The sequence below is a fragment of the Enhydra lutris genome, unplaced genomic scaffold (genome assembly GCF_002288905.1).
Source record: "Enhydra lutris kenyoni isolate GAN:26980312 unplaced genomic scaffold, ASM228890v2 scaffoldscaffold85, whole genome shotgun sequence".
NCBI lineage: Eukaryota > Metazoa > Chordata > Mammalia > Carnivora > Mustelidae > Enhydra > Enhydra lutris.
This window is the reverse complement of record NW_019154169.1, coordinates 4,278,725-4,305,690: the sequence shown is the minus strand read 5'-3', so window position 1 is coordinate 4,305,690 and position 26,966 is coordinate 4,278,725. Positions and strand designations below refer to the sequence as shown.

The 26,966-nt window shown below is 52.6% G+C and overlaps 1 protein-coding gene across 1 annotated transcript; it reads right to left on the bottom strand.

Annotated features, from left to right (window-relative positions):
- Positions 1 to 684: 684 nt before the first annotated feature.
- Positions 685 to 25,481, bottom strand: LOC111161547 (WT1 interacting protein). Its single transcript, XM_022525283.1, has 8 exons — positions 24,803 to 25,481; positions 19,371 to 19,472; positions 6,257 to 6,324; positions 6,042 to 6,104; positions 5,748 to 5,878; positions 4,894 to 4,945; positions 4,172 to 4,240; positions 685 to 915 (listed from the first exon to the last, which is right to left on the bottom strand). The coding sequence occupies exons 1-8, from the start codon at positions 25,473 to 25,475 to the stop codon at positions 775 to 777; spliced, it is 1,299 nt and encodes a 432-aa protein (XP_022380991.1). The 5' UTR covers positions 25,476 to 25,481; the 3' UTR covers positions 685 to 774.
- Positions 25,482 to 26,966: the final 1,485 nt, after the last annotated feature.

Sequence of the window (26,966 nt, the reverse complement as noted above, 5' to 3'; positions counted from 1 at the left end):
AGAGCCCTGTGGCTGGAATTTGCGTGAGAAGGTTCTTTTCCCAAGGCTGAAGGAGGGCGAGCGGAGGGGGTCGGAGGGAGGGGCGGTCCCCAAGCCAGGAGCCAGGGATGCGGAGACCCGGGCGGGATGGTGGCTGAAATCACCCATCAGAATCCCGGTGACCAAATCCCACTGTGGCCAAAAGCAGGGCTCCTTTGCAGCCCCCACTCCCCAAAGGTGTCATTCCTCACCCCCTCCTGTGACCCCACCCGCAGAGGACACCCTTCCCACCCACCAAAGGCTCTTACGAGACACGCAAACACGCGTGTCCCCCGCCAAACCCCAGCTGCCAGCCCACCCCTGCCCCCCAGGGGCGGTCTGAGACGGGGGACCCCTTCTGAACCGGGAAACGGGGAGGGGCGGTCCTGCGCCCCGCGCCCCTGCACTTGGTCTGGGAGCCTGCCCGAGGCCGCCGGGCACAGGGGCCTGGGAACTGAAGGCTGGCGTGGGGTGGGGGCAGGCGGGGGCCGGGCGGGGCAGGAAGAAAGGAAGCGGCCAGAGGAGGCACAGAAGGTGAATAAATAGAAGCAGCTCCGCCGCGGGGCCGGCCCCTCGACGGCAGCTCGGGGGGGGGGGGGGGGGGGGGGGGGGGGGGGGGGGGGGGGGGGGCGGCAGCCGCGCCCAGGGACGCGGAGCTCGGACACTGACCTGGTCCCCCTTCCCGCCCGGGCGCGCGCTCTCACACACGCACGCACACGCACGCACGCGCGGCCCCCGCGGGGCTCCCCCACCCCCTCAGAGCTCCGTGACGTGCACTGCAGGTGAGGGAAGGGGGCCGGGCCGGAGGCGCCGCAGGTGGCAGCGGCGGCACAGCAGGTGGCCCTCCAGGGGGTAGCAGCGGCGTCCGTCCTCCCCGCTCAGCTGCAGCCCGCAGTCCTAGGGAAGAACACAGCCCCGACCCCGGAGTAAGCAAAGGGGGCACGGGAGGGCACAGGAGGGTAACGGGACGGGGCGGATCTCTGGGGCCCGGTGCGACTTCCGAAGGACTTAGGCTTCGATTGGGTCGGGGGATCTGGAGCCCAGTGTCGGCCCCAGCCAACCGCAGATGCCTCTCAGACTTCCAAAGGAGGCAGTGAGGAGGGCGGCTGCAGGACACCCCTCTGGAATCTGCTGGAATCCGCGGGAGGGCTGGGCCGTCCACGGGGGTATCAGCCCAAAAATGTGATGATGGTTTTTAACAACAACCAACCAATTGGGGCGCTGGGGTGGCTCGGTCGGTTGAGCTTCTGACTCTTGATTTTCGCTGAGGTCATGATCTCAGGGTAGTGAGTCGAGCCTGACATCTGCTCGTCCCTCTCCCTCTGCTCCCCAACCCCCTGCACACTCTCTCTCTACAATAAATAAAATCTTAAAAATAACAAACAACCGGTTATGTCTCCCAGGCAGTGCAGATAACTAGAAAAGAGAAAGGGACCCAGAGCGGAGCCGCAGAGGCTCCCACACCAAGCGGAAAGAGGAGGAAGACTCGAGCCAGAGGGATTTGAGGGGAAAATAAAAGGAAAGCCGAAAATAGATGGTCCCAAGGGCACAGTGAAGAGAGTCACAGAGGGAGGGTCAGCATGCAGAAAGCCACTGAGAGGTCAGGACCATGACAACTGAGAAGTGTCTCCTGGATCCCACCACATAGGGGTCATTGGTGACTGGGGGGAGGGGACGGGGGTCAGGTATCTGACTGTAGGACCCTAAGAGATGGAGGAGAAAAATCGGGAGAGATCCAGTACACAAGGAGTTGTGCTTTCTGTCCCGTGCCTTACCATTTGACCTCTACAGTATACTTTATAGGCGAACTGCCTCTGTTTAACAAGTTATGAGATTCTTACTGGACCTCCGTAAATTTAGGCTGGCAGGAAGCGGAAAGGGTAGCGTGGGGAGTGCGCTGTCAGGACTGGGGCAGGGCCGACTGCCCAGCTTCTTCCTTCCTCTGGCCCCCAGCCCAAGGAGACCCCTTCCATCACACGCTCATCACATCCAGGACTAACTTGCTTTGGCACTTGGCCCCGGAAGGCCCTGAGACTAACACCTGCTGTCCTGCTCCACACAAGTCACATCCCAGGAATCGCCCTGTCCTGCCATCAGGCCCTGCTGCTAACCGCCACATGCCGGAGAGGGACCAGGCAAGAGGGCCCCGACACCCTTGCTCCTGGCCGAGGGTCTCCCTGGGGGCAGTAGCCCCGAGGCTCTGGCTGTGTATCACCTGCCACTCGCCTTGTTCGTTGGCTCTCAGCATCGACCCTCCCTGTGCTTAGTGGTCCCAGCGGGATCCCGTGGTCCTCAAGAAGCAGACCGGATCCCCTGGTACTGTCAGAGGGGACACCGAGGCCCTTCTGTAGGCCATGTCTCCTCCTGCTCCTCCTTCCCTGGTCCCCCAGCAGGATTCTAGTTCCCGCTGGGCCACCCGCCCCAACCAAGGCCTCCTGGGTCCAAGGAGACCCTTGACAGTTACTGAAGATTTCTCATAGACACACCCTCCTGCTTTGCACTGGGGCCCTAAACCCAACATGCTTTTCTCGGTTCTTCTCCTACCTCCGTTCACTCATTCTTGGCCTCTCCGTATGGCTGCTTTGCCTCCATGCACCCCCTAAATGTTGGTGTTCCTTAAGCTATCCTGAACCCCCACTCCTGCCCCCACGGCTCTCCCTAGAAAACTTCGTTCACTCCCCTGGCTTCAGCTTCAAGTTCATGATGGGACTCAGGCATCCAGCCATGACAGTAACAAGGACTGACTCTCCCATCCTACCTTTAACAATGAAAAACCAGGTCAAAGATAAGGAACTGATTGTCAGACTCTAGGATGACAGACAAGGGAGGTCAGTGATCTCTGAGAGAAGGCAGATTCGTGGGGTGAACCCTACAACTGCCCCAAGTTACCACCTGAAGCAACTGTCCATGCTGCCCAAAGAGGGCCCACGGGTCTCCTTGCCCTGGGAATCTGGGGAGGCCAAGGCAATGAGAAACCACAGGGCAGAGTATCAGAGAGGAGAGAGAGGGATGTGTGCCCGCGACTCCCAAATTCCCGCGCCTGCAGCCAGAGTCTTTGAACTCCAGCACGTCTAGCAGCCCCGAAGGACATCTCCACTCAGGTGTCCCCAGTGTACTAAGAGAGCAACTCTCCCTTCCACCTCCCACCCTCAGTCTCTCCTGGGGTCCTAATGGACACCTCCTAACGCCTAGACTGGCACATCCAGTCATGGCCCAAGTCTAGTCCCTTCTAAAGCACAACTCAGTGCTCTACCCTGAACCCAGGACCACAGCCTCGACACCACCAGTCTCTGTCCTCCCCACAGAACCCCAGCCCCACGCCCTCTTCCTCTATTCATTCTCTCCCTGGCATAGAGAACCCTTTTCAAAGTGCTCATGCCACTGTGTCATCCTTCTCGAGCATTCTCCACCTCGGGATAAGTGCACACGCCTCAGCTGTCATAGCCCTATGTACCCCGCTCCTGCCAACTTCTCATGACTCAAAACAACACAGTCACCTTCACTTGTAAGCACGTTCTGCTTCCACTGCCTGGAAGCCTCGCAGCCTCCTTGGATAACTCATTCACTCTGCAAACCTTAGCTCGGGCCTCACTTTCTCCAGAATGCCTTCCCTGATTCTCCAAGGCCTCCTACGCCCTCCGACAAGTCACCCCGATGGCAATACTGAGCCTATCCGGATACTGCCCGAACACTCACCACTGCCCTAAGAGTGAAGACACCTGATTTTTACTCTCTGCACACCCCCAGCATCCCCCATACCGCAAATCTTCAGTGAATATGTGACTGGAGAGCGCCTGGGTGGCTCAGTGGGTTAAAGCCTCTGCCTTCAGCTCAGGTCATGATCCCAGGGTCCTGGGATGGAGCCCCGCATCAGGCTTTCTGCTCATCGGGGAGCCTGCTTCCTCCTCTCTCTCTGCCTACTTGTGTCAAATAAATAAATAAAATCTTTAAAAAAAAAAATATGTGACTGGATGGGAAACAGGGGCTGAGAACATATTGGGGAGAAGGGAGAGGGCACCCTGGGGGGAGCGGGGCAAAGGGGGCGGAACCATAGAGGAGGAGGCCAGTCCACAGAACCTGAGAGAAAAGGAGCTCCAGGTGAAGAGGGGAGCCACCAGCATTCGGTGGGGGGGGGTTGGGGGGCTGTGCTCACCTCACAGTGGTAACACTCCACGTGGTAGTCTCTGTCCATGGACACCACCCGGATGGTGGTCTCACAGCCCTGGAGGATGAGACAGGGTTTGCATGCGATCAGCACCCCAGGGTTTGAGGGGCGCACACCTACACAACACGGGCCAGCCCAGCAGACGTGTGTCCGCGCCCACGTGAGCCCTGACTGCTGTTTCCATGGACAGGACAGAGGCAGCGGGGACACACGTCTGGAGCAGCTGTGCCCACAGCACACACACATGTCCACGAGGGCGGTCACAGGGGCAGTCACGGGCGTCAGGGCACACACATGCATCCTTCTCTGTTCTTTGCCATCAGGGAGGACCGTGGCCCAACCTACTGCTCCCGGCACAACAGCTTGGGGCAGAACCAGCAGGCGTGGGAGCAATGAGGCCAAGAGAGCACTGCCCCACCCCAGGCTGCATCTTTCTCTCACCTGCTCTGCCTGCCACCTCAGCCTGCACAGCTAACAGACCCCGGGAGCCAGCTTTCCATCATGGGCCATGGAGCCCAGGGCCACCATTCCTCTCTGACTCATGCAGGGACGCCTGGGCACTTGTGGGCACAGCACAGCCCTCGGCCCTGAGGGATGTGGGGCAGGGGCATCTGCTCATCCCTCCCAAGATTGGGGGCCAACCCCAGCGGAACCAGGCCAAGGCCAGGCTGGGCCAGGCACCTGGTCATCACCCGATGAGTGGCTCCTACCTGTGCAGGAAGGATAGGACGGGCACAGGAGGCACATTTTGGCGCAAAAACCCTGAAGGGATAAAGGAAACCAGAAGGGACCAGCTGAGTGGCCAAAGGCCAAGGGCACCAAGGCAGACCCACCCACAGCATCATGACCCCTTTCCTTGTGTGGACACACAGTGGGCTGGGTGCGGCCTCTTTGGTGCCTTCTTGGCCTTTTATCTGGCTCCCCAATTCACGTCTGCCCCATCACCTCCTCCAGGATGGCTTCAGGTTCTCCCTACCCTCTCCCTCATGCTCCCTGTGAGTTCCCTGTCCCCTAATGTCCAGGTTTGGGCTAGGACCCCTGTGAAGCCTGGCTCCATACTGAGTCCCATGGATCGGCACAGGACAGCCACCCAGTGCAAGGCAGTAGCTGGGGACCAGAGCTCAGAGGGCCGGGCCTGGAGCCCCAGCAGGGGACAACGGATTGGCTGCTCATGTGGATACCCCGACAGGCAGGGAAAGGACAGCCACAGAGACTCCAAGCCCCCACCCTAGGGCAGAAGGGGCCTCGCCTGCCCTGGGAGTGGAGGGACAGATGTGGGCGGGGAAACCAAGGAGTCCCGCCCCCATTAGGAGGAGAGGGAACAGGAAGGCAAAGGCAGGGAGAGGAAAGAGACGGGGAAAGAGAAGGCTGGTAGCGGGATCATCCCAGAGAGGGCTCGAGGCCGAGATCCAGGCCTTGCCCCAGCCACTGCGTGCACAGGGAGAAGCTGCAAATGGCAAGGCCAAGAATGGAGGGCATATGGACAGGCCGGTTGGAAAACTGCCTCTGGGGTGGCAGGAGACACAGCGGGAGTCCCACCTGCCCCCCAGCTCTGGCTACTCACGTGTGATAGTCCCTGACACAGTAGATGTTGTTCTCCACGTCCACGGTGAAGGGCACCCCGTCCAGGCACTCGTTGCACACTGAGCACCGGAAACAGCCTGGGTGGTAGGACTTCCCAAGGGCCTGCAGGATCTGGGGGTGGGAGGCACTGAAGGGTCAGTGCAGACGGAAGGCTCAGCACAGCCCCCGGAAGAGGCTCCGGCTCTGAGCCCTTGGCAGGTCTGCAACGGGGCATGGGTGGGTCCTAAGACCACCCGTGGCAGAGGGGCTCCAGGAGGCTGGGGGAGGGTCTCACCATCTCCATGATGAGGTGTCCACACACGCTACACTTGTCAGCTGTTTGCTGGAACCCGGAGTACTGAGAGGGGACAAAGGATCCAGAATGTCCCGTGACAAAGGGGCCCTCGCTGCCCAGCCGGCACCTGCTCCTGGCCCCAGGTCTCCACATGAAGCAGGAGGGTCACCTCCCCTGCTCTCACCCACGGTGGCTGGGACCCAGCTCTGACTCACCAGGAAGTCCTCCTGGCAGTAGACTTTCTCACCCACGTTGTAGAACGCCTTCCCTCGAAGTCGTCTGCCTGCAAGGACAAGGATTGAGAAGGGGGTCGGTGGGCCGCTGGAACCCGGGGAGGGAGCCCCTGCTTCCATTTCTCAGGACTCTTCTCCGACAGATGAGAAGCAGATTATGGGCAAATTTTAACATTTCCCTTTAATATTAGGTTACTACTGTGCTAATAATAAATATTTTTTTAAGAAATTAAACAGAACACATTGACAAGATTATTATAAGAGGGTGTCTGAGCAAATATATGAAGGGAGTGTTTTTCAAATGTAAACTGTTCTGGTTAATTTTTAAAAATACATTTGTTTCAGGGATGCCTGGGCGGTGCAGTTGTGGACTCCTGGGTTCGGCTCAGGTCGTGAGATCGAGCCCCGCATCAGGCTCCCCCCAGGTCTCTGTCTTTGTCTCCGTCTCTCTCTCCCTCTCTAAAATAAATAAATAAATAAATCTTGTAAAAATGTTAAAAAAAAAAAAAAAAAAAGATTCTCAGTGGGACTGAGAGTAGATGTTCCAGAATGCACCGCCATCATCTGTGAACGTCAGGACAACTCTCATCAGGTAAGAAAGCCCTAGTGAAAGAGGTGTCCTTGTCAAAGCAGGGGCCCCAGCAGACCTGGCAATGCCATTAGAGGCATCCCATCAGAGTCAGGAGGAAGACCACAGTGCCTACCAGGAACAGGAGCGAGCCTCCTTCCCTGATAAGGGGCACCTGCGAGAAACCGTCAGCAGACACCAGACATCAGGGTTGAACATGACATGCTCTTCCCCGGGGGATTCAGCACTGGACTGGAGGCCCAAGCAGTGCGATAAGGCAAGGGAGAAAAATTTTTTTAAAAATTAGGGGCGCCTGGGTGGCTCAGTGGGTTATAGCCTCTGCCTTCGGCTCAGGTCATGATCTCAGGGTCCTGGGATCAAGCCCCGCATCGGGCTCTCTGCCCAGCAGGGAGCCTGCTTCCCCCTCTCTCTGCCTGCCTCTCTGCCTACTTGTGATCTCTGTTTGTCAAATAAATTAATTAATTAACAATAATAATAATAAAATAAAAATAAAAATTTTAAAAATAAGAAATTGGAAAGGAAAAAGTAAAACTATCTTTAATCAGGATGATATGATTATGTTACGTAGAAAATTGTAAGGAATCGACCCCAAAAAACCCTACTAGAGGACACCTGGGTGGCCCAGTCAGTTAAGTGTCTGTCTCCCTTCAGCTCAGGTCATGATCCCGGGATTCTGGGATCGAGTCCCCACACTGGGCTCCTTGCTCAGCGTAGAGCCTGCTTCTCCCCCTGCTTGTGCTCGCTCTCCCTCTCTCTCTCTCTCTGACAAACAAATAAAATCTTAAAAAACAAAAAACCCTACTAGAACAAATAAATGAGTTTATCAGGGTTCTAAGATAGGTGGTCAGAAGGTGAAAACCAACTATGTTTGTATATTCGGCTAACAAATGACTGGAAAATGAACTCATAATTTTTAAAACTGCATTCATAATAGCACCCCCCAAACCCTGCAAAATACTGAGGGGGTACATTTAATAAAAGACAGCTGTGACCCTCACCCTGCCACACCAGACTTGGCTGAGAGAAATCTCGGAAGCTCTCCATAAAGAGCGTGCTGTACCACTGCGGGAGGGCCGCTCCCCGCTGGGGCTCTCGCATTTCGGCCCACCTTACAGGGGACTGGCAGCGTTCATTCTGAATTACCTCCCCAAGGGCATTTGTGAAACACACTGCTTAGAAGCCAGACAGCTTCTTGCCCTCTGCAGTAGAAAGCAGGTGTGTCTGCTGTCCAGTGCAATACCCATAATGTGCTCCTCAGAAGCAAGGGTCTGAGAGCTTTGCTGAAAGCCCATTATAAAACATCGGGTTCCCTCAGTTCAGGGTTCCCTAGCCTTGACGTAGACCCACTCCCTGTGCAGCACCGATGTGAGCCTCGAGGGCATACGCAGAAGGATTCAAACGTGAAGCTCATCCCATCTGCGGGGCTGAGAGCCTCTGCCCCGGGAGGCTCTGTCTTCAGTCAGCATCAGCCCAACAGCGGCCGATGAACGTGTCAGCTTGCAAGTGGAGAGAAAAGTCTCAGTCCCTGACAATCTTCATGGCTTCGGATGTTCGGCTATCATTCTCCCCCAGCTGACCTAGACATGCAACGCCCCTCAGTCAAGATCCCAGCACTGCTACTAGTTCTGTGGAAACTGACATGCCGATTCTATTCTGTGTTTTTCTTCTTTCAAACCCTTGTGCTGAGGGCTGCCTTCCAATTCTAAAATTTATATAAAGACACAAAGAACCTAGGATAATAGCCCAATAATCGTTCAAAAGATCAACAGGGCTGGAAGACTGACGCTACCTATCTTAAGACTTCAAGTCATCAGGACAGCGTAACACAGGGGTTAAGAAAGACAGAAAAATCAGTGAAACAGAACAGAGTGCAAAAATAGTCCCATAAATATTTCAGTAAACACACAGGTGGGAAAGCGAAGTCTTTTCAGCCCATAGTGCTGTGACAACTGGAGGAAAAAAATGAAATACAGAACAAAAATGAAACTCAATTCCTAACCTCACACTATACACAAAAGTATAATATGAGGGGGGCGCCTGGGTGGCTTAGTCAAGTAAGTGCTTGACTTCGGCTCAGGTCATGATCTCGGGGTCTTTTTTTTATTTATTTAAGATTTTATTTATTTATTTGACAGAGAAATCACAAGTAGGCAGAGAGGCAGGCAGAGAGAGAGGGAAGCAGGCTCCCTGCTGAGCAGAGAGCCTGAATCAGGGCTTGATCCCAGGACCCTGAGGTCATGACCTGAGCCGAAGGCAATGGCTTAACCCACTGAGCCACCCAGGCAGCCCAAGATCTTGGGGTCTTGAGAACGAGCCCCACACCAGGCTCCCTGCTCAGTGGAGTCTGCTTCTCCCTCTCCCTCTGCCACATCCTCCTCCCCAGCTTGCTCTCTCTCACACACACTCTTGCTCTCAAATGAATAAATAAAATCTTTTTAAAAAAAAAGTATAGGGGTGCCTGGGTGGTTCAGTCGGTTAAGCATCTGCCTTCAGCTCAGGTCATGATTCCAGGGTCCTGGGTTCGAGCCCCACATCAGGCTCCTTGCTCAGTGAGGAGCCTGCTTCTCCCTCTGCCTGCCGCTCCCTTTATTTGTGCACCCTCTCTCACAAATGAATAAATAAAATCTTTTTTAAATAAATAAATAAAAAGAAAATAGAGGCACGCCTGGGTGGCTCAGTCGGTTGTGTCCGACCCTTAATCTCAGCTCAGGTCTTTCTCTCAGGGTCGTGAGTTCAACCCCCACACTGGGCTCCATGTTGGGTCTGGAGCCTACTTAAAAAAAAAAAAAATACTATGAGAAAATATTCACAAAACATCTGAAAAGAACTTGTACTCAGGATATACATATTCTTACAGCTAAGTAATAAAAGACTTAAAGTAACTTTCAATTCAAAAGCTGAGCCAAAGACCTGAACAGACTTCATAAAAGAAGATATAAATGGCCAAGAAGCAGACAAAGAGCTCCTCAACCTTATTAGTCATCAGGGAAACGCAAATTAAAACCATAAGATATCACTTCACATCCATCAGAATGGCTAAAATTAAAAAGACAAAAATACCAATTGTTGGCAAACATGTAGAATAACCAAGTCTCTAACATTTCTAGTGGGAGTATGAAAATGGCATAACCCCTCTGGAAAACGCTGGCAGTCTCTTATGAAGTTAAACATACACTTAGCCTCTGACCCAGAAATTCCACTCCTTGGAATTTACCCGAGAGAGAACTGAAAACATTTGTCCACAAATGACCTGTACGGGAATGTTCACAGCACAATCTATCAGTGTGTGAATATACCACAAGTTACACACACAAGAAAATCCTACTCAGCAGTAGAAAGGAGTGAGCTACTAATATGTGGGTTAGGGGCACCTGGCTGGTGACTCTTGATCTTGGGGTTGTAAGTTTGAGCCCCACGTTGGGTGCAGAGATTACTTAAAAATAAAATAAAATCTAGAGGGGCACCTGGGTGGCTCTGCTTTCAGCTCAGAACCTGATGCCAGGGTCCTTCTCCCGCTCCCTCTGCCTGCTGCTCCCCCTCATTGTGCTGTCTGTCCAATAAATAAATAAAATCTTTAAAATAAACAAATAAATAAAATCTTTGAAAAATGACACGGAGGTGGGGAGCGCCTGGGTGGCTCAATCGGTTAAGCGTCTGCCTTCAGCTCAGGTCATGATCCCAGGCTCCTGGGATTGAGCCCCGCATCGGGCTCCCTGCTCAATGGAGAGCCTGCTTCTCCCTCTCCCTCTGCCTGCCGCTCTGCCTACTTGTGCTCTCTCTCTCTGTCAAATAAATAAAATCTTTAGAAAAAAAAAAAAGACCCAGGGATTTTTAAAAAATAATTAAATGTTTAGCAAAAAAAAAAAAAAAAAAAAAGTCAGCCATAAAATAGTATATAATATATGACTTCATTTATATGAAGTTCTAGAAGAGACAAAACTAATCCGTGGTGGTAGAAATCGGAACACTGATCGGGCAGGTGTGATGGGAAACACTGGGCATCAGAGAAAAAAGGGCAAGATTAGAGTTTCCAGGGTGTTCAAATTTCTCTGTATCCTTGTTAGGGGTGTGACATACATAAAAGTACATATGAATCCAAAGTCTTTGAACTACACACTTTAGATCTGTAAATGGAACCCAGTTACACACACACACAAAGATAAACTGGAAACATCTCGTGCCAGAGTAAAGAAGTGCTCCAAGACCGATGGAGGCTTGCCAAAAGGGCACACGGACCAACTCAAAGGAACCTCTTCTGGCCAAATTTGAGCATCAAAGAGAGTAAGGGCTGTATTGCAAAACATGGTGTGTGAATAAAAGTCCATGAGTAAAAAAATGCTCGTAAAAGAAAAACAATTTTCCCTCTCTTCAAGTTTAAAACTTCCCTTACTAAAGTTTTAAAATACTCCTTGGAGGGGCGCCTGAGTGGCTCAGTGGGTTAAAGCCTCTGCCTTCGGCTCAGGTCATGATCTCAGGGTCGGCTCAGGTCATGATCTCAGGGTCCTGAGATAGAGCCCCACATCGGGCTCTCTGCTCAGCAGGGAGCCTGCTTCCCCACCTACTTCTGATCTCTTTCTGTCCAATAAATAAATAAAATCTTAAAAAATAAATAAATAAAATAAAATGCTCCTTGGGGAAATCCCCCTCCACACAGACCTCACCCGATTCCCACGGACACACTTCCACAATCAAAAATGATGCAAACATGGGAAGAGACAAGGTATCATGACCAAGAGTGAGGAGAAACAATAAATAATTGAAGTAGGACTTCAAAGACATCAGATATTGGGATTATTAGATACAGAATATGTGTATTTAACATGCTTGCAAAAAAAAAAAAAAAAAAAAAAACAAAACAGATGTCCAAAACCCGAGACTACAAAGACTTCTTGGACAGAATGTTAAAAGCGATAACTAAAAACAAACAAAGATAAATTGGACTTCCTAAGAATTGCTCTTCAGCAGAAGATGTCATTAAGAAAGTAATAAAGCAAGAATAGGTTAGGAAGGGGCGCCTGGGTGGCTCAGTGGGTTAAGCCTCTGCCTTCGGCTCAGGTCATGATCTCAGGGTCCTGGGATCGAGCCCAGCATCGGGCTCTCTGCTCAGCAGGGAGCCTGCTTCCCCTTCTCTCTCTGCCTGTCTCTCTGCCTACTTGTGATCTCTCTCTCTGTCAAACAAATAAATAAAATCTTTAAAAAAGGATAGGTTAGGAAAAGAATTTATAACACATATCCAACACAAAACTCAGTATCCAAGACATGTACAGAAGTCCTACAAATCAATAAAAGTCAAACAACCCAATTTAGAAATGGGCAGAAGACTTCAACAGTCATTTTACAAACAAAGGCATTCAAATGGCCAACGGACATGAAAAGGTATATGAGTCTTCACTACTCATCAGAGAAATTCACATTAAAATCTCATTAAAATACCACGCCAGGGGCACATGGGTGGCTCAGTGGGTTAAAGCCTCTGCCTTTGGCTCAGGTCATGATCTCAGGGTCCTGGGATCGAGCCCCGCATCGGGCTCTCTGCTCAGCCGGGAGCCTGCTTCCCCTACCCACCCCCCCGCCTGCCTCTCTGCCCGTTTGTGATCACTCTCTGTCAAATAAAAAAATAAAATAAAATAAATAAAATAAAATAAAATACCACGCCACCCCCACTAGAATGGCTGAAGACTGGTGATGCTACATGCTGGCAGGAATAAGGAAAAACTGGAATTCTAATACATTGCCAATGGGATAAAAAACTGCTTCGTCTACTATGGTAAACTGCTTAGCAGCATATATTAAAGTAACTCCAGGACCCAGAAACTCCATTGCTAGAAAAATAAGTATAGGACTGGTTGGCTGGCTCAGTCAGTAGAGCATGTGGCTCTTGATCTCAGGGTTGTGAGTTCAAGCCCCATGTTGGGTGTAGAGATAGCTTAAAAATAAAATCTTTGAAAGAAAGAGAAATAAAGAAAGAATATAAAGATCCATCAATGGACATAGACACAATATGACAGTTTTATTTATAATCACCAAATTATGGGAACAGCTTAAAAGTCACGTGCTGATGCCTGGAAGGGGCATGAGGTAATCTTCTGGAGTGATGGAAATGTTCTACACTTGACCCAAATGGTGATTACACAGGCACACAGACAGGTACAAATGTATCAAGCTGTAATGCACTCAAGATTAATATGTTTTGGGGCACCTGGGTGGCTCAGTGGGTTAAAGCCTCTGCTTTCAGCTCAGGTCATGGTCAGGCAGGGAGCCTGCTTCCCTCTCTCTATGCCTGCCTCTCTGCCTGCTTGTGATCTCTGTCTGTCAAATAAATAAAATTTTTTAAAAAAGATTAATATGTTTTACACTCTTTTTTTTTTTTAAAGATTTTATTTGTCAGAGAGAGAGAGAGAGAGAGAGCACAGGCATTAAGAATGGCAGGCAGAGGCAGACGGAGAAGCAGGCTCCCCACCGAGCAAGGAGCCCGATGTGGGACTCAATCCCAGGACGCTGGGATCATGACCTGAGCCGAAGTCAGCTGCTTAACCAACTGAGCCACCCAGGCATCCCTGTTTTACACTCTTCATGTATTTTCAATCTTGATAGAAAGCAAGACACTATCAAAGTTGAGGCAGATTTGAAAAAAGGACCAAAGAAGATTTCTAGAAATAAAAAAAAAAAAAAAAATCCAATCAATGAAATGAAAAACTCAAACAAAGAGTTCAACAGGAGAATTAACACAGCTGAAGAGAAAAAAATGAGTGATCTGGATTCTGGCTTCCGAAAGACAGATCTGAGGAAATTAAACAGAATGGGAGACAGAGAAATGGATGATATGAGAGGAAGAAATTAAGAGACACAATAGCGGGCACCTGGGTAGCTCAGTTGGTTAAGCATCTGCCTTCAGCTCCCTGCATTGGGTTCCCTGCTTTCCCTCTGCACCCCCGCACCCCCATTGCTCAAGCTGGCTCTCTCTCAAATAAATACACAAAATCTTTAAAAATGAGACACTTGGGTGGCTCAGTGGGTTAAGCATCTGCCTTCAGCTAAGGTCATGATCCCAGGATCCTGGGATCAAGTCCCACATCAGGCTCTTTGCTCAGCAGAGTGTCTGATTCTCCCTCTGCCTGCCGCCTGCTCTCTCTCTCTCTCTCTGACAAATAAATAAATAAAATCTTAAAAAAAAAAAAAAGACACCATAGAATGAGAAAGTCTAATATTCCTCATTTGAATTCTAGAAGTAAATAATAGAGAGAATGGAAGAGAAGCACTTTTTGAAAATGAAATAGCTGAGATTTTCCCCAAATTGATAAAAGACCTAAATCTTCTGGGACACCTGGGTGGCTCAGACAGTTAAGCCTCTGCCTTTGGCTCAGGTCATGATCTCAGGGTCCTGGGATCGAGCCCCAAGTCAGGCTCCCTGCTCAGTGGGGAGTCTGCTTCTCCCTCTTCCTCTGCCTCTCTCCCTCTATCCATCTCCCCCACTCATGCCCTCCCCCCAAAATACAGACATACATACCTACCTGAATCTTCAGATCTGGAAGTCAAAATGAATCCCAAACAGGACAAATAAAAGAAAACCCAAGCTTACACACATCAGAGTTAAACTATAAAAGAATACTTTAAATTATCAGTACTTTTTTTCTAATTGATATGTGAAAGTATTTTAAATATCCTAGAAAAATAATCCTTGGAAGGTATGCATGTTTTACCATGTGCTTCATGGTATCTTCTTGGTTTTCTTTTTTTTTTAAGATTATATTTATTTATTTGACAGACAGAGATCACAAGTAGGCAGAGAGAGAGAGGAGGAAGCAGGCTCCTTGCTAAGCAGAGAGCCTGATGCGGAGCTCGATCCCAGGACGCTGAGATCATGACCCAAGCCAAAGGCAGAGGCTTTAACCCACTGAGCCACCCAGGCACCCCCCCCCTTTTTTTTTTTAAAGGGTATCTTCTTTTTTTAAAAAGATTTTATTTATTTATTTCACAGAGATCACAAGTAGGCAGAGAAGCAGGCAGAGAGAGGAGGAAGCAGGCTCCCTGCTGGGATCATGACCTGAGCTGAAGGCAGAGGCTTTAACGCACTGAGCCACCCAGGCGCCCTGCTTCATGGTATCTTTCAATGAATAGGGTTTTTTAATTCTGATGTAGTCAAATTTGTCAATCCTTCCCTTTACATTTGGCTCTTTTTCTATGAAAAAAAAAAAAAAAAGAACAAAAACTTCCTTACCAGAAGACTAGTAAAGATAAGCAATCTTTTCTTAAAACTGTCAAGTTTTTCTTTATACATTTAAGTCTTTGATCCAGCTGGATTTGATTTGATTTTTTCGGATGGATCACCAACTTTCCCAAAACCATCTACAATGCCATCTATATCACCTATCAATTGTTCACACAGATATGGGTCTGTTTCTGGACTCTCCATTCGGTTTCACTGGTCTGTCTATCCCTGCACCAATACCATATGAAATTAATCAATATCGGTGCCTGGATAGCTCAGTTGGTTAAGCAACTGCCTTTGACTCAAGTCATGATCCTGGAGTCCAAGGATCGAGTCCTACGTCTGGCTCCCTAATTGGTGGGGAGCCTGCTTCTCCCTCTGACCCTCCCCCTTCTCATGCTCTCCCTCTCTCGATTACTCTCTCTCTCAAATAAATAAATAAAATCTTAAAAAAGAAAGAAATCAATCAATGACAATACATACTGAGACCTGACAGTGGAAGTTTCCCTGACTTGCTCTTTTTCAAAATCATCTTGACTATTCTTAGCCTTTTTGCACTTCCATTTTAATTTTAGAATTAGCTTGTCAAATTCATGAAAACCTGATTAACTGTAACTGCAATGCATTATAGATCAATTTGGAAAAAACCAACATCTCTACACTATTGAATATACCCATCCATGAATATGGTATATTTTATTTTTCTTGTCTTACTGCAATGACCAGGACCTCTAGTACAATGCTGAATTGAAGACATGACTGCAGGTAGCTTTGTCGGTTCCTCATTTAAAGGTCCATTTTTCTCTAATTTCACCACTGAGTATGATGTTTGCATAGATTTTTTTTTAAAGATTTTATTTATTTATTTGACAGAGAAAGATCACAAGTAGGCAGAGAGGCAGGCAAGAAAGAGAGGGAAGCAGGGTCCCAGCTGAGCAGAGAGCCCGATGTGGGGCTCAATCCCAGGACCCTGAGATCATGACCTGAGCCAAAGGCAGAGACTTAACCCACTGAGCCACCCAGGCGCCCTGCATAGATTTTTAGTAAACAACTTTTGTCAGGTTTAGAAAGTTCCCTTTTATTCCTAGTTTGCTAAGGATTTGCATCATAAATCAATGTTGAATTTTACCAACTGCTTTTTCTATACCTAGTGAGATGAATGTCCAGCTTTTCTCCTTTAATTAATTAACAAGGTGCATTACATTAATGAATTTTTTTTAAGTAGGCTCTATACCCAGTGTGGGGCTTAAACTCATGACCCTGAGATCAAGAATCACATCCTCCAGGTGCCTGGGTGGCTCAATCAATTAGGCATCCACCTTCAGCTCAGGTAATGATTCCAGGGTCCTAGGATTAAGCCCTGCATCAGGCTCCCTGCTCAATAAGGAGTCTGCTTCTCCCTCTCCCTCCCCCTGCTCATGCTCTCTCTTACTTGCTCTCTCTTTCTCAAATAAATAAAATCTTAAAGAAAAAAGAAAAAGAGTTGCATGCTCTATTGACTGAACCAACCAGGCGCCCCCACATTAATGAATTTTTTAATGTGAATCCACCCTAGTATTCTTCAAATAAACGCACCTTGGACATAATGTATTATCTTGACTATACACTGGTGAATTCAGTTCTGGAGGAAATAAGAGGGGAATAAAATAAATAGTACCCCCCTAAAAATTCCCAGAACTGAGGGGGCAAACATTCAGTCCAAGAGGGCTCTGTGTGTGCCCAGCACAACCACAATGGTTAAAACCCTAAAACAAACATAAATAAAATGTCCCAAGTCAGGCTGCTGCTGTCTTGTATAAGTTCAGAAGCACCGCTGCATTGCATCTACATAAATGGTGCCCCCTGGATCCGTGCAGTACATGGCCATTTCCAGACACCATTATAGCTGGGTTTTGTGCAACACGACATTCTTCCTCCCCAGAGCTCCTCAATGGAAAACCTGTAGCAGCAAAAGCAGCTGCTGGAAGATAAAACCATGACAAAATGCTAAGTGAGGGGTGCCTGGCTCCGTCCTCGGGGAGTAGGACTCTTGATCTCAAGCCCCATGTTGGATGTAGAAATTACTTGAAAATAAAATCTTAAAACAACAACAACAACAACAACAACAACAAAACGCTGAGTGAAAATCGCTTCAAATTTGGAAATCTGTTCCCAATCTAGAAAGTATGAGGGTAGAATAAAGGCATTTTAGACACAGCAGAATTCAGAACGGTCCTCCCAGGTGCCTTTTCTTAGGTAACGACAGAAAATCTTGGTAGGCAATGTTCCACAGTTTTGATTCCTTGCTTCTCCTCCAAGTTTTTCAGTCTCCAACCTTACCTCAGACAATCTGGTTCACTTAAGGGAAACCCAAATTCACTCCCATTATCCATGGATGGGCTTGATTAGCATAAAGACAACTACTCTTCTCTTACTATGGTCTTATTCAGAGACTCAGGCCTGTGGGTCAATCAATCATAGCCCTCCCCACCACCCAAGAACTCGAATCAGGAATGGATGTGTGAGATGCTCTGGCCAATGACATACAAGGAGATATTTGCTATGCGCTTTCTTTCTTTCTTTCTTTCTTTCTTTCTTTTTTTCTTTCTTTCTTTCTTTCTAAGATTTTATTTATTTGTCAGAGAGAGAGCGCACACAAGCAAAGCAAGGGGAGAGGCAGGCAGAGGGAGAAGCAGGCTCCCTGCTGAGCAAGTAGCCTGATGTGAGACTCGATCCCAGGACCCCAGGATCATGAGCTGAGCTGAAGGCAGATGCTTAATGAACTGAGCCACTCAGGCATCCCTGCTATGTGCTTTCTGGAAAAGAAGTTTCTAAAACCATGACCAGAAGAGATGCCCCCTCTTCCTCCAGATTAGTGGGGTGCCAATGGAGGTCTCAAGCTGCCTAAGACATTTCACCACCATAAGAGAAGTTGCCCCAAGGAAAAAGCCAAACCCAAGGGAAACCCAGCGAAGCTACTCACAGGGCTTGAGCCACCAGATCAATCCCAACCTGAAGCTAGCCCTATTGAGCCAAAAAATATTCTTTGAGTTTAAGCCTCCTCAGCAGCTTCTCTGTCATCCCCAGTTAAAAACTTCCAGAAAATAGTGGATTCAATGCAGAGTATACATGGGAAGACACAGAATGGGGAATCTACAGGGGTCCAGAGGGCAACCAACTCAGACTGACAAGCCTCCCCATGGAAATTCAGTAGGATGCCTTATATAATGGAGCCTCCAGGGGAGAGGGACAGAAAGTGAAGATATGATGAAACAAACCAATACAAGGGGGGAAAAAGGTTAAAAAGGAAAAAAACTCCAGGAAAAGTAAAAGACTACAGGGGGGAAAAAAAGGGATGTAATCACTGTATAATTCTAGGCTCTGCAGTGAATTTTTAAACAGTCAAAGTAACATAAACCAGGTTTACTGACTTAACCTCAGTGTCTGATGGGAGTACACTGAGAAAACGGAAGGAAGAAAAACGGACAGTGTTCCTCATCTGTCATAGCAAAAGTAAGGCTAAAAAGAACACATCCCTGCTTGCGTTAAATAAATAAATAAATAAATAAAATCTTTAAAATTAAAAAAAAAAAAAAAGGACAGTGTATGCTTGTTACAGATACGAAGGTGTCTACTAGATTCTAAAAATTGATAAAACAAACACCATGGGGAATGGGACCAGGAGTGGAAAGGTGACTGGTTTTTTTGCTCTTGCAAAAATAGCTTCTCAGGACTAGCTACTTAACACTGTGCATGTATTACACCTCTATAAAATAAAACATTAAAATGCTTCGTGTAAATAAATGAGAGACATTTGCTTGGGGGCTAAGCCTGAAGGAACGGTAGGAGAATTCAGAGGGCGGCTTTATTAGGTTGGTTGGATGATAGCCATTTTTTTTTTCCTTTCTGAACTTTGTCTTGGTTAAATTTTAACATTTATAGTTTTTACTGTGTGTCAAATTGGGAGAAAAAATATATGGCAGGAAAAGAAATTTCAGCCCCACACCCAGGCAGCCAGGAGACATCAATAGCCTGGCATGGGACGGAGGCACCAAGGCCAAGGTGGGGGGCAGGGGGCTGCAGCTTTCCCTGAGGTCAGCAAAAGGCTCTCCTCCCTGGTTCCACACCTCACCCCCCCACCCCGCCCAGCAGATCTCCCAGGGGCCTGGGCCTCCCCAACAGGCCCGGCCCAGAGGTAAAGGGGTTACAACTCAGCCTCCTCCACACCCCACTGGGGCCAGGGCTGGACCATCCACGTGCAGGGGACTCAGGTGCCAGGGGGCCCGCGGCACAGGAGGGCCGAGGAAGAGGTCACCTACCACAGGAGTCGCAGGTGAAGCAGTCCGTGTGATACAAGCTGCCCATTGCCTGGCAAGCCTGCCTTGCTCCGTAGATGCCCAGCCCACACTTGATGCAAATGCCTGTGGGAAGAGAGGCAGGAGAGAGCCGAGGTTAGCACCGGGAACATCCTGATGCTGCCCGACCTCAGGTGAATGAACTTCCCAAGGCCTCCGTCGCTCAGTTATTAATGGCTGATGTGGGAACCATACGGAGCATCCTAGGGTTTGCGCCTGGGGTTGTCTGAGGATTCAAAGAGCAAGCAGAGAAACTGGCCCTGAGTCAGGGCTCCCCAACACTGTCCTTGCCAGTAAGATGTTAATGACACGCCGGACGCTGGGGCGGCCCAGTCGCTTCAGTGTCTGACTCCTGGTTTTGGTTCAGGTCGAGATCTCAGGGTGGCGAGATCGAGTCCCACCTTGGGCTCCAGGCTCGGTGCAGAGTTTGCTGATTCTCCCTTTGCCTCTGCCCCTCCCACCAACTCGCAAGCGCGCATGCGCTCCCGCTCTCTCAAGAAACAATCTTTAAAAAATATTAATGACAAAAAATAGATACATATTAATGACTTTTTTTATATAAACAGACTTTATTTATTTATTTGGGCACTAGCAGCGGGGAGGGGAGCAGCAGAGGGAGAGGGAGAAGCAGGCTCCCCGCTGAGCAGGGAGCCCGACAAGGGGCGGGCTCCATCCCAGGACCCTGGAATCATGGGGGATCTGAAGGCAGATGCTTCACCGACTGAGCCACCGAGACGCCCCTGTTAATGACATGTTTATACCAGAAAGTCATTCTGGCCCCCTCACCAGTGACCTGTTCGTGGACTGACAGAAAATCCTTTCTGCCATCTCTGGGCCAGAAAGAATAAAGCGCACATGGGCACAACGAGGGCAGGGTAGCTGAGCCTCCCCAGCCACGCTTTCCTCCTCCGGAGCAGAAGGGGCGTCTGTTCTTTTGTTCAACCAGCACGTGGACACTGCTAGGCTGCTACATGCCCCACCGCTGAGGTCCTAGAGATTCTGCCCTAGAAGTCCCCTAGAAGTCCCCAGCCTCGAGGAGCCTCTGGGCCCACAAAGGGGGTCAGCCGACAACAGGCAAGTAAGTGCTATGGAGGAAAATACGGCTGGCTAAGTATCAGTGTGTGTGTCTTAAATAGGATGATGATGGGGAAGGCCCCAGTGACGGGGTGACATCTGAGCTAAGTCTAGAAGAAAGTGGGGAGGAAGGTGCCGTGCAGGCATCTGGGATCACTGGGTGGAATCGAGGACGACCCCCAGAAGGGCAGCGCCCAGCAGGCGGGGAAGGGGAGGTAAGGAAAAGGGTGACCAGCAATGCCAGGGGCCCAGAACACGGGGTGTGGGGGACAGCCCAGAAGCCCCCTTCAGTTACCCAGGGTCCCCATACCCCTCAGGGCAGGAAGATGGGCTCCACTGGCCCTCTGGACCCTATGTCTGCTGGCTGCTCCAGGACATGCTGCCCTCCCCCTCTCCCTCCTGCCTTCTCCCAGATCTCTCTCATCAGCATTTAACCGTGGCGGAGCCTCACCCCCATCAGCACCACCACACGTCAAGAAAGCTCAGTCCACACTCAGCCGCCTCCTGACACTGCAGACAGCCAGGCTTCCCATCCTGATCCTGCTATCGAGGTGGGCCAGCTCCTCCTTTTCTGTTTCCAGGATCCGACCCACACCCACATCTCCCGTCCCAGCCCTAGTGGGAGCGCCCTGCACAGTGCTGGGCCTCCCATGCCTTAGCCTCCCCAGCTCTGATGCCCTCAAAACCAGGCAGGCACTCCAAGGCAGCGGATGGGGACCCAGGTGAGTGGAGAACAGAGCCTCGGCTGTGGATGGCTACTGGGTGGGAACGCAGGCCCAGAGCTGCTGAAGGGGCCAAATTTTCAAAAGAAGCTAGAAATCTACATTTGTGACATCTTTCCACACTGAAGTGAATTACTAACTTACATGATTTGAAAATGCAGAGGTCAAACACACTAGGCCCACAGGTTTCTGCACACAGCCGTTCCTGGGCTCCCCCGGGGTCCTATCCACCGCAACGTCTCACCCCTCCTGAGGGCTCCGGGTGCTCTGCCCCAGCCCAGACCTCTCTCCTGAGTCATGGATCCACCTCCCAGCTGGCCCCAGATCACCACGGAGCCGGTGGATCTCCCGTAAGAACGGTCTGGCCTCTGGGTCCCCACTGGGGAAACAGCACTGGCGCGTGGCTGGGTTTCAGGGTGGCATCCCGGTGTCCCCTCCCTTTGTCATCCCCAACGCTGAATCTCAGCTCCTCTGCTGCCTGATTTCCACTTCATTCCCTCTTCTCACCGCCACTAGCCTGACTCAACACCAGCTCTCATCCCAAAGGCCATTTCAAAAGCATCCTCAAGACCTGGCCCCCAACGGTCCTTCCCACAAACCGCTGTTGGACTCCTCTTTCTAAAGTGAAAATGACCCACCACTCCCCCCTTACTCTTGTCCATCAAGCTCGAACACCTGACCTTGTCCCTCTCCTAAGTGACCAGAATCCACAGTGAAGAGTGAAAGTCAGTTGCCCGTGGGAAGCAGGACGGGAAGCGGGGCAAGAGGGGAGGCTAATGACTTTGAACGATTCATTTTGACTTCTGTTTGCTTTGTTTTCTAAATATGTGCTTGCATCACTTTAATAAAAAGACACTGAAGAAAGAGAACCAGGAGAACGGAGTCCACACAAAATTCATTCAGAGGGTACAGCATTTCGGAGAGTGGACTCCACCTCTGGGATGGAACAGGGAGAGGCCAAGGCCTGGCAAACAGCAGCTGGGCTGGGGCATCACAGGGTCCTCCTGTGCGAGAGTCGGCTCAGTCCCGTGATGGGGGGGGACAGACAGTGGAGGGGCGATGGCAGGCGGGTGAGCAAAGGCGATGCTGAGCAGATGCTGGGATGGGAAGAGGTGGGAGTGCCAGAGAGTCTGCGACCAAACTGGGGTGGGTGGGCTTCTTCCTCGCCTCTCTCCTTTTCTTTCATTTTCCTTTCTTTTCTTTTTCACGAAAGACCCTTGTATATACTTATTAACCAAAGCAAAAGGGCCAGTGGAAAGAGGAAAGCCAAAGATGGAGGAGGTGGGGGTTGGAGGTCAAATGACCACGGTCCTCAGACTTGGACGTGGACTTGACACCCTGAGGGTAACAGGCACCCTCCAAATGCTGACCTCAATTTTCGCAGCAAAGTCGAAAGCGAGCCCAGGAACCGGAGGGACAGGAAGGTTGTTGAGGGAATCAAAGATGGAACAGACCAAGGCTTAGGAAGATGCGTGGTGCCCAGAAGATCACAGGGGTTCAAGACCATCACCCCACCCCACCCCTTATAGCAGCAAAAAACGGTGCTGTGGCGTGGACTCAGAGTCAGGGTTCTGCAGGGCAGAGGGGGTCCAGAGGAACCCGAGGTACTAGTGAGACCAGGTGGCAGTGAGCACTGAAGACCGCCAGAACGATGCAAAAACAGGGTGTGGCCCTGGGAGGAGGGGGCTCGAGAGAAAGGAGAGAAGTCACCAAAGTTAGAAGTTCCGGAGTGGGGGGGGGGGAGGTTCCGGAAGCCTGAGGCTGTTGGCTGGCTAAGGGCAGAGGAACTTGATGAAGAGAGATGGGAGCAATTCCAAAGATGTCAGTGAACCGAGAGAGGGACCAGGACGTCAGCAAATGTCAGGGCCAAGGAGGAGGGCGGATGGCACAGAAAGGAACAAGCACACTGAGGTTGTGGAATATTGGACATCCCTTGGAGCCCATGCTACCTGCCGACTTCCTTTTGCAGAACTTCGCATTATTGGAGCTCAATTGTACGAAACTGCTACTTTTTATAGCTCCAAGAACTCAAATTTGTTAGCGCTAAGTTATCAGCAATATGTATGCAGTAGTATGCAGTAGCTGCCCATATTCTTATAAATTAGGAAAATGTTACCTGGATCTGGCTTCTCTTGGGGGGAAAAAAAAGATCTATCACCCCTCACCTCCCACTCCTCGGTGGCTCGGTGGCCCCTTTAGAAAGGATGACCCACCAGCTTCAGCCCTTCCTTCCCTCTCCCACTACGAGCTTGGGGTCGGCCACCTCAGCTTCACACAAAGACCCCGCCAGCAGCTGCCCTGGGCCCTGTAGTGCAGGGGGACAGGAGACAAGCAGTCCTGCCGGCAGAGAGCACTGGAGTCGTCCCCTTCAGAACACCATCGCACCTTTGGGCCCTGCCATCTGCCTGGCAGGAGAGGCAACAGCTTCCTAACCCATCTCTGCGCTCCCAAGGCCACCAGACGGCAGCCGCAAGACCTACCTACCAAACCACACATTTCTCACCCCAACGCTCCCAGATGAGCCTGCAACCCTCCCGCGGGAGCCCCCTCGCAAAGGCAGACCGACCCTGTGGAGCAGACACTCCCCTGAACACCTGAGCCCTCCCTGGCTGCCGCCCCGGGCGCAGAGTGGAACAATGCCCATTCTCACTCGCCTCCCTTGGCCCGCATTCTTCTGTCTGCCTGGAATGCCCCCATCTAGCCTGTCACATACAGCTTCCTCCTCCCTCAAGATCCAGTTCCGGGCGGTCCTGAGCTGCTGGCTGGAATGAAGGCACGAAAGATACAAACCCACGGACAGCCTCCGTCCAGCTCCGCGTGATAACCACTCCCACCCCCGCCAAAGCCAGGTGTCTCCGCCTTCCCGCTTACTTATCAGTAAGGGGGGAGGGGTCTCGAACCTAAAGAAGAGACCTACGAGTTATCAAAAAAAAAACTAGGTAGGCAGGGAGCGGCCAGGGTCGGACTGGGAAATGCAGGCTGTCAGAGACTGGTGGGCTTTGCAAACGCAGCGCAGCAGGATTCCCTTTGGAAACAGCCCATACACGCAGCACAGCCCAGAGCGAGGACAGCCCAGTGTGACTGGCTTGGTCCCCTTACACCTCGGGGTAAGGGCTTCCCCTCCCTCACACACTGCCCCCAGTCACTGCCATCACCAAAGCTTCGGGTCAGGAGGGTCCGGTGGTACCTGGCTCAGCCCACCTGCCTGCTCCTGTCCATTCCCCACACTGCTGGGAGCTACGGGAACACCAGTACCGCGGGCTCCTACCCGACCAGGGCTGCCAGGCCGGTCACAAAGCACCGCGAGCAGAGGCAAGCGCTGAGGATGAAGAAATGATCCGAAAACGCCTTATTCCGCCTACTGACCTGACTTACTCTCCAAGTGAAGAACAGTGAGGGCATCAACTCACTTTGCCAGAACCCCTTCCCCGGCCGGAGATCCACGGGCGAAGTCGCTGCTCTAAGTAAACCTCGGACCCCGCGGGTCGCACTCACACCCCCTGTTGCCCAGCCCCCCCACCCCGGGAGCCACGCTTCTCCCGGCGCGGCGCACCCGGACAACCGCGGGGGGCTCAGGACCGCGCGGCCGAGCTCGCTCACCGAAGTAGTCCCGCGCCGTGCGCGCCTCCAGCGCCCGCTCCAGCTCGCGGGTCAGCGCCTCCAGCCGCCGCTCCGCCGCGCTCGGGCCGCCCTCTCGGGCCGCGGGCAGCGGCAGCGAAGGCAGAGGGAAGGGGGCCGGCCCCGTGGGCTCCGGGGAGCGAGCCGGCGCGGGGCCGGCGGCGGGCAGCAGCAGGTCGGCGTAGGCGCCGGCCGAGCCGCGGGAGCCGAGACTGGACACGCTGGAGCGGGCGCTGCCCACTGACGGCGGCCCGGGGCCGGGGCGCGGGTCCGAGCGGCCGGAGCGCGGGCTACCGTGGCGCTGGTCGTAGCCCAGGCTGATGCCGCTGGAGCGGGCGCTGCCGCTGCCGCCGCCGCCGCCGTCGGAGCCCGCCAGGCTGGCCCGCGGGCTGCCCGCGGGCTGCGCGCTGAGCTCGGGGGCCGCCGCGCGCCGCGGGCCTCGCTCCCCACGGCTCAGTCCGTCCGTCCCGGCCTCGGGGCCGCCGCCGCCGCCCTTCCCTCTGCGGCCCAGCGCCTGCGCCGCCTCGTCTCCCGGCCCGGGCCGCGGCCCCCGCCGCCCCCGGCCTGGAGAGTCGCCGCCCGGCTCCAGCTCCCGCAGGGCCAGCCCGGCCAGGAGCAGGGCCGCCTCGTCCGCGGCCGCCCGGGAGCGCTGCATGGCCCGGCCCGCCGGCCCTGGCGCGTCACCTCCGCCTCCGCTTCCCGCCGCCGCTCCGGCCGCGCCGCCGCATCGTCCGCCCCAAGCCCGGAGCCCGCCCCGGGACCCCTGGGCGCGGGGCGGGGCGGGGCCGGCGCCGGGCCGGGGTCGCTCGGCCGGCCACGCGCGGTCCGGGGGCCGCGGCGCTCCGCTGAGTGGCGCGCGAGGCGGAGGAATGCGCGCTCCGAGGCGCCGGGCCGCGCCCCCTCCTCCCGGCGGGCGCGCGGGGGGCGGAGGGACTCCTTTGTGGGGGCAGGAATGCGAGGAAGGAGACGGCGCTGCGGCCTTTGGAATGCGGGGGGAGTGGCGGCGGCGGCGGCGGCGGCGGAGCGGCGGCGGAGCGGCGGGGGCCGCTCTTGCCTGGAGCTTGGAGGGGCGCGGAGGCCGGGCCGGGACGCCGGGGCGTGCAGCCGGGAGCTGGCCGCGGTGGCCGGAGCGGCGGCTGCGGCGCAGCGGACAGAGGCGGGCGCGGCCGGGCGCTGGGGCCGTCGGGCCTCTGGAAAGGCCCGGGATTCCCACGGGCTGAGCTGGAGGCGGCTCCCCCAGCCCCCGGCCGGAGTAAGAAATACGAGCAGTCGACAAACGGTTCCCACATCCTCCCATCTTGCTAACCAGCGCCGCCAGCGTTTCGGGCGCGGGGCCGGCCTAGTTCAGCCCGGGCCAGAAGTGCTGCTCCCGCTTCAGGACCCAGGAGGACACTGGGCGTCTCGTGCAGATGCGCCCCCCAGGACCTCGAGTGACCCCTCGACCACCACCACTTCCCCCCGCCCCAGCCCGTCTGGGAGCCATGTGGGTGCGCATCGGTCTGCAGGGATGGTGGTGGTGGTGCCGGGACTGCCTGGTGGGGAAGGCGCCGAGGGCTGGAAGCTGGGGTTGGTTAGCGACTGGTCCTCCCGCCTGGTCGCTGTGCGCAGGCCCTCAAGGCCAGGCCAGCCGGAAACAGGCCTCAGACTAAGCCAGCGGACCGGTGAGCCCCAGATGTGGCCACCCCGACAGGCAGGAAAAGCTGCGAGGACACCCCCTTTTTCCAGCACCTGCCCTCAGCGGCTTGGGTGAGGCACCAAGGAGGCTCCAGAAAGCGCTTACCCTCCCCCAGGTATTGGGACACCACGCTGGGGCCTTGGGAACCACCCTGGGAGAGAGGGGCGGCGGGGAGGTAACTAGGGCTTTATGCCCCCAAAACGCAAGCAATAAAGTCCGTGTGTATTTCGCACAGCCTGTTGGGAAAAGCAAACCATTATCTGTCATGACCTGGCGGATTCAGGGAAACGACTTGAGTGGAAGAGTTTCCTCTTTTGCAGGCACCTCCTCCTTGATCATTTCTGCTCAAAGAATTTCAGGACACTTGGACAGTGTCTCAGGGCGCAGGGATCCTGAATGGGGGGAGGACCTGTGGACTCAACATTGCTGAGGAGCCCGCGGTGGTCCATTCTCCTCAGTTAGCCTTGGAGC

What these genes read in the sequence shown, in the direction of transcription:
- LOC111161547 (XM_022525283.1), bottom strand. Translation starts at nt 25,475, where the DNA reads ATGCAGCGCTCCCGGGCGGCCGCGGACGAGGCGGCCCTGCTCCTGGCC. An exon ending in ACTGCCAGGAGGACTTCCTG is followed by an intron (nt 6,105 to 6,256) that starts GTGAGTCAGAGC and finishes GTCCCCTCTCAG; the next exon opens with TACTCCGGGTTCCAGCAAAC. An exon ending in TGGAGTGTTACCACTGTGAG is followed by an intron (nt 916 to 4,171) that starts GTGAGCACAGCC and finishes GTTCTTCCCTAG; the next exon opens with GACTGCGGGCTGCAGCTGAG.